The 12,230-nt window shown below is 45.6% G+C and overlaps 1 protein-coding gene across 1 annotated transcript in view; it reads right to left on the bottom strand.

Annotated features, from left to right (window-relative positions):
• NEGR1 (neuronal growth regulator 1) overlaps positions 1–11,295 on the bottom strand; it is a gene marked incomplete at its 3' end in the record, with an annotated part of 293,377 nt that extends 282,082 nt beyond the window's left edge. The window contains exon 1 of the mRNA XM_082312536.1: positions 11,111–11,295. Within this exon, the coding sequence (XP_082168662.1) occupies positions 11,111–11,280 (170 nt within the window). The 5' untranslated portion in view covers positions 11,281–11,295. The remainder of the gene's footprint in view (positions 1–11,110) is intronic.
• Between the last annotated feature and the right edge of the window lie 935 nt (positions 11,296–12,230).

Raw genomic sequence — 12,230 nt, 5'->3', positions numbered from 1 at the left:
CTCTGCAAACTTCCACCAGTGTTATTAAAACCCAGAGCTAGTAAAATGGAAGTAAAATCTCTTCATAGATATTTCAGCACTTAAGCTGGTAGCTTATTAAAATCTGCTAAAAAATTATTGGAGTTTTCACACAAGGGTTGTAGTGGACTACCTGCTTCAGACTTTAAATACGCTTAGCTGTCCCAATGAACTTTATTCTTCCACACACAAAGCCTACTGGCACATGGACCATTGTTTTACAACAGAGTAGAAAGACAGGTGGAAGAGAAAGTTCTAGGCAACCAGCGTGGCCAAGCAGAAAGAGAGGAGGGAAAAAGGAAAAAAATGGTTTAGAAAAATACTGCTTCATTTACTCCAGCAAATTTTTTGTTCCACAGCAGCACAAAACAATTTCTTCTGCAACACTTTCCTGTTTTCACATGGCATCTACCCTCACCATCACCCAGAGGCTGCTGGAGCTATCTGTAGCTGCTAGGAGCATCACTTTCCCACACGCAGTGTGCAGCCACAACCATACCCGAAGGAAGCACCTTTCCAGAGCAGGCACCAAAGGTACCACTGAGGAGGCATGCCAGTGCACTGGAGTAAGGAGTCTGTTCTATTTTAAACGTTCTTCTACAACTTCTACATAAAATGAACAGCTTTCATACATATAAAAGAACCAGCATTAAGTCTATAAAAAAATACATACATGTGCCTATATATATTATTTTAGTCAGAAATTCAACTACTGTGCTGAAGAAAAAGTAATGATTTTCCTGTAAGTCAATAGCTACTAGGTGGATGGATGGGTGAAGTACCTTTTTTCACCACATATCAGAAATGTAACAAAATAAATACACTGAATCACCAGCTTCCTACTGTCCTTTGCATGCTCCTGGACACCCAGCAAGGGCCCATCTGCATGGCAGGTTAGGGCAGGTCCTTCTGCAGGTGCCCAGCCCAGCCTCCAAGAGGAGCTGGAAGCTGTTTGCTGCTGGGGCGAGGCAGGATGTAACTGCTATTTATTTTTGCATAATCACATACACCTTAACCACACCAAATCAACCAGAACTTCATTTGAAACTTCCCCTTCTCTTCTTCAATTATGCTTCCTTGGAGAGAACTGTCCTCCATGTCATTCTTGCTTAATTAAGTACGCTACATCTGTAGCCGGTAGCAAAGCTACAGTGCGCCTCTAGACCTGTGGTTTACAGATGCTCCCCTCTCCAATCAGTAAGAAATGGGAGTGTGGTTTCAAAGCCTTGTTTTCTTCTTTAACTGGTTATTTATAACTCTTACCTGGTCCTGCTTCCCACCGGTTCCTATTGCTAACCTGCCTGTGAACACCCCAGCGCCTCTCAGCTCTCTGCTGACAGCATCACCATGCCACGGATGCCGGTAGCTCTGGAGCTGCTTATTGTGACCATGCTCTAAAGAAACATATCTCCTCCATACCTAATGACATCTAAAGCAAGCCTAAACAGCTGTGCAGTGCAACACAAAAAACCTGTCAGTCAGTCCTTTCGAAGGAAATAAAGGGCAAAGGTCTGCATCGTCTTCTTCATGTCTGGAATAAATTTAACAGGAGCGTTCGCGTCAAGTGAAAATCAGCTGGTGAGAAAGGGAGGACTTCAGTCTCAAGTGCTGGTTTATGATGGTGAATTATATTCAGTTTAAAAACATTTTTAACATGAACCCATTGAAATATCAAAGGCATACAACTGTACAGTAAATTATGTATGCCTATGTTTTGTAGAGGCAATAAGGTTCCTGCCTACTTTTGACAGAATTGCATTATGAAAATTTAGCAGGCATATCACAGATGCTATACTAAACTGGACAGTTATCGTATTCCTGTATATTTACATAAGTACAGAAAAAAATACAGCATATATACATAAATATATAGAATTTCCTTCATTTACATTGACATTTGCTTGAGAAAAATTACTGGAGATCTCTGCAAGAAGTATTGTATGCTAATGAGACTTTTTCCAAGACAAAACTGTTACTGCTAACAGTTGGATTCTCTCTTTGTTTTAATTATGCATGACTAATGATAGCTGTTTGGCTGTCTGACCACCAGATTGTCTGCTGTTGCCAAGGGAAAATCTTTTAAAATAGATTAACTGTTTTCCTGTTATAAAACAGAGCATGTTCTACTTCATCTTATATTTTTTAACAGTTTTGCAGGTATAAAAATCACGACTTGAGTTGAACTCACTGGTGGGCCATTCTTGTGTGTAAGTCACCACCAAATCTCTACCAGCATTATAAGTGGAAAACCAGATTACAAAACACCGTACAAAACCAGAGCTAGAGCTCCTGCAGACACCTACTGGCTCCATGTGCTGTTACGTATATGGGAAGTACTACAGAAAGAGTTCCAAGAAACACTACTGCCACGGCTGGACATTTTATTGGGCCTATTTTACCTATCCGTCTACACGCAAATGCAGGTGCACTAGTGAATCCAGCCTGCTCTGGGGTCTCCGACAGCTGTAACGCTGGGAAAAAAACTGTGCATCCAGTCATAGGAAGAAATATTTTTTCTGCTGAGTTTAAAAAATATTTTAAAAAAGTAAAAAGAAGATAGCCCGATGGTTTCTGATGTGGTAGGATAAAGATGAGTGGGATTTGTTACGCCTGTGCAGAACACCAGAGCACTGCAAACTCAGCCAGCTCCAAGAGCGAGGGTCTGCTCAGGCCATACTCTGCCACGCTGCATACAGGGGTGAGCGCCCAGCTACCCAGCAATGCACCCTATGAGATGGCACCGAGCAACCCAGCAATGCAGGGTGCGATGGCACGCCCATACCAAGCAGCCCAGCAGAGCTATTCAAGCCCAGCGAAGGGTTACCCTGGCCTCACTACACATCTCTGCTCCAGAGCTGGCTCAGCAGTGAGGGCTTGGGGTGGCTGCCCCATGCTAACAGCATGGTGGAAGCACAACTACTGACAAGATGCAGAGGAGGCACTGCCCCAACGACTACAAACTTCACTAAGCACATCACCCAGTTAGCATCAACCTTGAACTGACATCTGGATTGAGTTGGGGGAAATGGAAATTTTGCAAATTTGAGGAGTTCCTTCCTGTGCTTCTAAGCAGGACCTTTCTTTTCTGGCAAGTATGTGGATTTTGTACTGATCATCTCTGCCCAAAGGCTGAAAGAGAGCCAGAGCTGAAAAGGACTCTGAACCCCCTACCTCTGCCAACAAGCAGTACCTTAGCAGAGAGGTATTTAACAAACATTTGTCCCCATGTTGCTCATGAGGAACAGCATTCTCGTAGGAAGACAAAAGTTTGTCTTTCAACCTTATCTTTGCGGATCACTTTGACTCGCAGATGAAGCAAGGTAAAGGAGCTGGCAGCTCTGGTACCAGAGGCCTGTGGATGGATACAATCAATTAACCTGATCAATTAGTGCAGTGTTACCTCATCGCAGGTGAGTCCATTGCTGCCGCTGTCACCTGCAAAATCTCACTGAATTTATCCAGAGCTGTGGCCAGCCAGATTAACCTGCTCTTGCTTTCACTCAGCTGCTGGCGTGAACCCCTCTAGTTCTGAAAAAAATGTTTATTCTCAGGCCACGCTGCTCCTCATCCTGTACCAGGGGTATCTGAAAGGGGTGGCTGCCAGTGGCAGGGCAGTGGCTCACTCAGTGGCCAGAGCAGCAGGGAGGATGCTGTGCATCGCCTATTCCTTCTCGTTCCCTTACCACAAAGAGCAACAGCCGCACTCTGGAGGGGTGCGAGAGAGGATCCTTTGAAAGGATGGCCCGTGATATTAAAATACTATAGTACGTGTGTAGCACTGGCAGTTGGCATGGGCCAAAGCCACGCCAGGGAGAAGGAACAATGTGGTCAATAGCCTGCCAGTGCATCAGTGCTCCCCAACCCTGCCTGCCCAAGCCAGGACATGCCAGTCTATGTCTGGGACCTGCCTGCCTTCATCAGAGAAGTGCAAGCCTCACTGTACGCATCCATCTCCGCAAGTCTCAAAAAGAGCTGAAATGTCTCCAAATTGATACCTTGAGCCTGCTGCAGCACAGATTTTAGTTTCCAAGCACAGTGTTGGGTCAAATTTCTGCCAGGAGAGAGAGTGGTAAGCCAGTTCTGCATGTCACCGATTGGCCTGTGAAACGAGTCAGCCTGAACCCCCGAGACTTGTTTCCCTGGGATATCGGCTACAGTCAACTCTTACGCAAGATGACAACAAGAAAGTAATTTAAGTCTCTGTTTTTTCCTCAACAGAACAGCCCTTTGGAACAAATTCTGTTTTTCATTCCTTACTGATTCCTTGTTTTGTTAGTTCCTCTGCATAACATCTGAAACATTCGCACTCGTTTAAAATGATAAATTATTTTAATTTACTCTGAATTTATTTATTATTACTGCACAGACAAGAAGCAAGCACCATAATGTGCTTGTTTAATAATTGGCAGGGATTTGAAACGTGAAAGTCTTACCCAAACAACAACTTAATTTTATGGGGAGGTGTGCACATAAGTCTACATGTACCACAGTCACATTTCAGAGAGATAGGAACAAAGCTTCACATAGCCAAATAATTTATGATCCTGAACTGCACAAGAATACCAAAAGAGTATGGAAGTCAAGAAATGTACCTTTTAAACTCATAAAGGAAAGAATAATTTTTTTTATATTTATTACACCATCCATCCCTCCATAAACATATCTGCATTTATACCTGGGTGCACACAACTGTATCCAACCCTGGCATGTGGACATGCATCAGAGGGACTGTAATGCTAGAATATATATAGTATCTTAAAATTTAAATATGCTATATACACTTGATATTCACCTGCTACTCATACTGCAAAACTTTCATTCCAAATGCCCAATTCTCAGTAATACGACTACAGACAGAGAACTTTTGGCAGAACTGGCTTTCCATGACCACTGTTGCTCCTTTGGCAAAGACTGTTGGCTATAAAGGGCAGCTCTTCTTGGAAGAGAAGGCAAAATCAGCAAGTAAGTCCCAATCCCCAAAAGTCACTAACCCCCCTCAGCAATTTAAATATGAATTAGGCACCTACATGCCCCTGAGGACCTGAACAGCTTCAGAGTCAAAGCCTGCTTGACCTGCTTGACACAAGTGCTCAAGCCACACAGACACCTTCGGTGACTTCAACCAGAGCAGCTGGATGTTCCTTAGGACCATTGATCTGGGGATCCATGGAATTTCATAGCGTAAGAAGTGTTTGCAAGGAGCCACCACAAAATAAAATCCATGATGATGACCATAATGCTGTAGTTGCATTCTTGAGCTCCTGGAGTCAGGGGAAGCAGAAGCAAGAACTAGAAATGGTCCCAGCAAGGTTTCATTTGGCCAGGACTCCCCTGCACCCATGATAAGGCCCTGACGTGCTGTATTGGGAAAGGGGAAGTCCGATCTGAAAATCAGAATGTTTTAAAAGCCAGAGAAGCACAAGATGTGGGTTTGGCTGCTGCTGCCAAACTTCTCCTGCCAAAACGGAGTTCACCCCCATACCAGACTCTCATTTCAGAGATCCTGCACTTGCTACCCCTAAGGGGACCTAGTTTAGAAAAATAATGTTAGGTGGACATGTCTCCCCTGAACCATCAACGTTCATCAGAGGAGAGCCGTGGTAGAGAACAGGGAGCATTTTATTTTCCAGTATGAGTGGAGAAGACGACACGCAGCTGGGAAAGTCATTTTCAATACACGGTGAGAATTGTGATCTCTGCAAAGCTCGACGGAGCCACAGTGAAGCACTGAGTCATCAGTGCCACACAAGGAACAGCATTTCTCCGACACACTGCCTTGCATGCCTCCTGTGCCACCCCGGGGGTGTCACGGTCAAAAAGCTCGGTACCTCTCAGGGGAGGCAGAAGTCAGGCTTGCTGCGGTCGGGGCAGCAGCTCTCCCAGACAAGGACACTGAGACATGGAGGATGCCAGGACCTGCTCTTCCCTTTCCCCAGATGGCAGCGGAAAGACTTATGGAAAAGAAGAAGCTGAGTAACTCTAAAAGCAGCCACTGAAAGAGATGTATAGTTTTGGACCAGCTGTCTACCATGTGCCCAAACCTTTTAATACCAGTAAAAACATACCAGTAAAACATGCTCCCAGACAATGTTCATCTGCAGCTGCTTAGCACAGCCTGTCCTGTGTTACCTGTTGGTTCATATGAAGTGTTTGATGACTACCTCAAGACTCTGAGGCAAGGGAGAGCATGACTGTGCATGACATAGACCTGAAACTCTCTGAGGTGGAAAGAGAAGCAGCCAGGGTACATGAGAAGAATTTCAAATTTAGAAAACAAACCAAAAAACCCCGAACCTCCCGACCTATGACCAAAAAAAAAAAAATTTTCTCCTATAATCACCCTTCTCAGATGACTGTTGGCTGCCCTAAACCTCAAGTAAAATTCACATGGGATGGCCAAAGGAGACCACTGTGGTCAAAAACACATGTATGAAGTTCAATCTACCTGTTAACAAGGCTGGCCTAGAACTGATCCCTGGTTTTCCCAGCCAGGTTTGACAAGAACCGATGTCCACTCTGTAATCATAACCAGACACAGTTATCTGCTTTACAGTTTCCACCGCTCCTACTCTTCACTGGCAGCCTTTGGGAATCTCAATCCAATAGATCCCAGCTCAATGTTTAACCCTTTGCATTGAAGAATTCACATTATTTTACACATTGCAGAGCATATATTTCATAAATTACTCTATAATCATGTAGTGGTAAAAAAATCTTTTGCTTTTTTTAAAAATATGTCAACTTCTAAAATTTAATTTACTGTGATTACACCATGTAAAAGTACTATCAGGTAAACTAGCCTTTATTATCCATGTGCTTTAAGAAAAATAAAATGCAAGATAAAAAATTTTGCTTGCTAGAGAAAGCCATTTTGATCATTTTCAGGTTTGTACATTTAGATATCTAACGGGATTTTGTTTACAAACTGCAGATGAGGTATGTAGGAACTGTTAAGAAGCATATACCTGTTTTCTGGGATATATAAAGCCAAGAGGGGCACACACACAAATCAGTCATAACGTAGATAAGCATCAGCACAGAAAGTGAGAGAGAAATTCTCTTCTATTTCTTCTGGAAGCAGAAACGCCTCTTGCTGCAATCCCAGCGGTGAGCTCTCCGGCTGCCCTCCTGGCGTCACCCCACGCACAGCCAGTGGGAAGGGGATGGAGCAGCCCCCACCCAGGCAGAGGTGGCCTTCGTACTCCCTGAGCATCCAGCCCTCAAGCACAAGCACTGCTCATGGGGCAGTGAGGGAAAAGAAACAGGTTACCCATGCCTGCTCCGAGCAAATTGCTCTGCATTTGTCACCTCTCTTAAAATGCTCCTGTTCCAAAATTTCCATTTCTGCTGTCAGTGTTACGGATATACTGCAAACACACTGTGATCCCTCTCCTTATAGGAGGTCTTGAAAAGGGTCACTAGAGAAATCCAGTTCTGAAAATACAGACTGTTTCCTGTATTTCTAGCAGTTTACAATGTAGCAATTTATTCTTTTGATAAAATAATGTTTTTATAACTTGCTCTCTCCTTCTTCGTGTGTTCTCATTAAATCTTAACTGGTTGCCTGGGAAGAATATAGAAAAGATGCAGGAGAGAATTATACTATGGAAAACAAGTGGCTTCCCAAAATTATTTTGCCATACAAACCAACTGCATTACTGATATAATTTCTTATAACTGCAACAAACGGTGACACAAATAGTGTTGGGACTGCATGGATTGATCACTGCTTGAAAACAAATGAAAGGTACCAGGTTTTAATTATTGAGACTACAGAAATAACTCATCATCAGAAAGAACACCTTGGCTAATAAGAGATTTTCTTTAAAAATTAATTGTTGTTTTCTGTACCAAAACAGGTGCTAAGTGACATTCTTGGCAAACTGTCTATTTGGCCAGTCCATCTGGAGGTGAAAAGGGCAGGGTACCATGCCTTTTGCCAGTGCTGGGGAGCACTGGCCAGGGAGGCCATGAGAGAACCACGAGCATCCCAGCGCTGCCTGGGCACCCGTGAAGCGTGGCCCAGCCCCGCCATGGTCCAGGCAGCGAGGGCGGGGAGTGCGCCAACCCCACGGTGTGCAGCGAGGGCAAGGGGCAGCGGGGGGGCCTGGCCGAGCAAGAGCACCAGGCAGGGAGCGATGCTTGCAGCTTTGCTTCTACAGCACGAGAAAAACGCTGCATGCGTTTGATGCTAAATTGATTAATTACTTTCACATGAATTAACTATTTTAAAATGAGGGAGCTGTACTACTTATTTTACTTTGTGTTAACACTTAGAGGCTTTTACTGGAAAACCTCAGCAGTTAAAGGAGGCTTTATTCCTCATCTTTAGTAAAGACAATGAAAACTTAATGTGAGAACTGAGACTGGAACTTGGCTCGCTCACTGTGCCACCTTATTCATTGAAATAGGCCACATGCTTTCTTCCCTAATATTTTAGCTCAAAACAAGACTCACAAGGAAAAGTTTATCCTCAGGTCAACGCAGGTAACCCAATTTATTCACACTCCTTGCAGACCTCAAAACGTGGGTCAATACGTAATTAAGCTGCACAGCTGAGTAAAAGCCCTGAGAAACAGCACCATAGGCCTGGGAGCCGGCGCAGGGTGTGTGCCGAACGAGCGCTCCTGCAGCGCCCGCAATGCCTTCTGAATAGGGGATGCCTCCACCTAAACGAGCATCACATAAATCACCCTAATCTTCTTGCAGCCAAGAAAATGCTGACTCAAAGCCATGGGAATTACTCCCATGTTCTAGCATTAATTATTTAAAAAAAGGATACTAGATGCTTTAAGCACAGTCCTGTCTTTGTAACGAAGTAAGGAGGTAACTTTTGAAGCCCTTGTTGCCAGAGAACAGATAAAATTGGAGAAGCCTGGTGCTGAGAGGTGAATCAACACGTGCCAGAGAAGAGAGCTGATGGCCATCTTGCCGTAAGAGGCTGGGAACTACAGCGCACAGCCAACTTTGGATGCTGCAATGTACAGTAACTGAGAACAGCTAAATTCAGACAGCTATGGAGCCGGAAGGAAAAACTCCTTTTCTAACACCAAAATTGCTTTATCCAGCCCACTGGAATTTGTATTTAAATAAATAGCCAGCTTCCAATACTTCAGATATTAATAGCAATTATTTTAATGTATACTGAAATATATTTATGTTACAAATATCCAGTGAAGAAAAATTCAGGAGGAGCAGTGACGATGTGCAGCAAGAGACTCAAGATAAACAGCTCTACCTGTCTTCTGCATACTCTTTTGAAAGTGTTTTCTCTTACAGTGATCCTACATTTCACCTTTCAAGTTGTAATAGCCGCTGAAAACAAAATAAACTCTGATTTGAAGGAAAGCCTACAAAAGGCATATAAAATGAAAGAAGTTAATCATAGAGCAAGAGTGAAAACAGATGTAACGCATGTTATTTCACCATCTAATTGCTTTGTTCCAGAGTTCAGTAGTGATGTTTGTGTTTCCTTTAGCAGCATCTCTTTACAAAACTGATACTCTCCCTCCCGTGTGAGACAAAAGTAATGTTTTAATCTTAAAGCTCTAATTTCATTTATGTAACCCTATCCAGCTGCACAGACACTGAGTTTCAAACACAGTCTTAGGCCTAGAAAACTGAATGTGTTCCAGCTGAAACCCACAAAGAGGTAACCTTAAGAGTAATTCCACAATTTTTTAATAAGGTAGGTCTAAATATATATATGTTTATGTCCTAATAACATTTAGTACTGGCTGAGTACCTGTCTTAACTGCCACCAACTCACCAAGTTACCTTTTCTGCAACCTTTAAATCTGAAACAGTACAAATAAAATAGACTTTTAAAAAATTTCCTTTGATTCTCCAGTTCTGCAGACAGAAAGCACGAGGACTTTAAGACATCCCAAAATACAGAGTATAATTCAAGGTATACATAAAAAATACTTGTCAGCTGCCCTACATAGACATCTACTGTATTTTTAGTAGCTACTACACCAGAAGCAGGCTGACTTGCTATAAAACGATTCCAAATTCCTACTGAAAATACCTCATGCAGTATTTTACAGCAGATTGTAGGATCATTAAAAATGCATATGGCTAAAATACTTTGTAATCTGGAGACCTAAGTTAGATACACCCCAACAAAAAATAATACAGCCAGATACTTCATAGCTTAAAACTACTGCCAATTAAATTGGACATTTATCACAAGCAAGGAGGTTCAGCCCACTGCAATCATATTCCAGATAACAAGAAAACATTTTTCTTGAACTATAGAAATATCATGACAAAAGTACAACGCATGAATAAAAAGTTAGAATCAGGAGAAAAAATAATCAAATCAAACCAGAGGATTAATGAACTCAAATCAGAAAGACGGATTCAAGTAGATTAAGTATGGTGGACGACTACTGGTAAACAAATTTTGCTCCAGTCAACTGGACTGAACAGAAGATACTGTAAGCATGGGGAGCGCAAGGTTCATTAGGAGAAGCAATAACAGAGCTACGGTAAGCGTGTAATCTCCTAATGGCATAAAGCTAGCTTTCCACGTTAATCGTTGAGAAATACGAAAACATAAACAAAAAAAAAAAAAAACAGAACAACACAAATACTTCTGACAGGGCATAATCCTGAGCACCGTGTTACAGCCCAGCGATACCCTGCCAGCAATGCTCGGACTGCAGAGCCCGAAACTGATGCCAGAAACCAAAACTGCATCATTTCCCCCAGCAGCCGATTTCCAAACTTCTATTAACAGACTGTGCTTCACTAAACATGTAGAGTTAAAACCGGGAAACGACTTCCAGCAGGCAGCGGGACCCGCGCACCACACCCCCGGGGACAGGGCGAGCGGCCCGGCGGCCGCCCCAGCTCCGGGGATGCGGGCACCCGGCGCTCTCGGTGACAACTTCCCCGCACTCCTCGGGGGGAGCCGGGCCGCTGCAGCATCCCCGAGAGCGGTCGGGAGCCCCTCGGGAGCATCCCTCGGGAGCCCCGACCGCTCTCGGGGATGCTGCAGCGGCGGTGCCGGTCGGGCGGCTCCGCTCCGTGCACCCCTACCCCCCCAAATCCCTCCCGCCCCATCGCGGCCGCGATCGCCTCCTACCTAAGCACCGCTGTGTCCCCCTTCCTGACCACCAGATTGTCCACGGCCGCCCCGGGGAAGTCTCCACCCGGAGCGGCGAGTCGCCCGGGGGGCAGGAGACAGCAAAGGCCGAGGAACACGATCGCCAGCCACTGGTGGGAGCCCCCGGCGCTCCGCACCAGCGGCACCATCTCCGCGCCGCGCCGCTTCGCTCCGCGTTGAGCCTGGGCCCGGCGGCGGCCGAGCGCTGTCCCCGGTAGCGGCGGCCCTTGGCTGGTGCCCGCGGTCGGTGGCCGAACGCGGAGCGTGGCTGCTCCCGGGCGGCCGCCGCAGCATCTAGCGAGGAGGGCAGCGCGCCCGCTCTGCGCGCCGCGGCGGCGGCTCGGCGGCGGCGGCGGGCGGCCCCCGCTGCCAGCCCGTTGCCACGCAGCCGTCGCCCTGGCAACCGTCCCGGCGGCGGAGGGATGCGCGCCGCCCTCCCTGCCGCTCCGCGGGGCCGGTCCCCCCCTCCCAGGCTTCTCCCTCCGCCGTCCCGCCCCTCGGCATCCCGGCTTGCGGACCCCCCCCGCCCCCCGCCGCTGCCCGCGGGGTGCGCAGGGACATCCAGCACCGCGGCCCGGCCGGTGGGCCGGGCAGGCCTAGCGGCGCCTGCTTTCACAGCATACTCGTGTGCCACATCTCTTCAGAAACTGCTCCTTGGTACCGCTCTCTCCCCTTAAGATTTAATAAAAATTTACCACTTTGCCAAAAGCCAGCAAGTCAAACATTGCTTTAAGGCAGTAGTGCTGGAAATCACACCAACAGCTCCACAGTGAGGCTTCGTCCTCCCTCGGGTGCTGCTAAAATTTCCAAAGAAATGATCCAGTCCTTTCCGGAATACAGGATCGGCCACTCCGATATTTGGGGAGTTCCATTTCCTAAAATTCTACCAGGATAGCTAGAGATGTTCACCAACAGCAGGAAAAAAGGAGCAAAAAACCATTGACAGATTATTTCCCTATAGACACACAAAAATCAGCAGCCTTTTTTCCTCCTGTGGTCTTCTCCAGCATGTTAAACACACACTCAAAACATTGTCAGCCTCTGACAAATGCCACTAAGTGAGGAATTCTGTTTGCTCGGTTTGTTTACCCAAACGCCC

This window comes from Platalea leucorodia (assembly GCF_965183815.1).
Source record: "Platalea leucorodia genome assembly, chromosome: 5".
NCBI lineage: Eukaryota > Metazoa > Chordata > Aves > Pelecaniformes > Threskiornithidae > Platalea > Platalea leucorodia.
The sequence above is the reverse complement of the archived record's forward strand: the minus strand, read 5'-3'. Positions and strand labels throughout refer to the sequence as shown.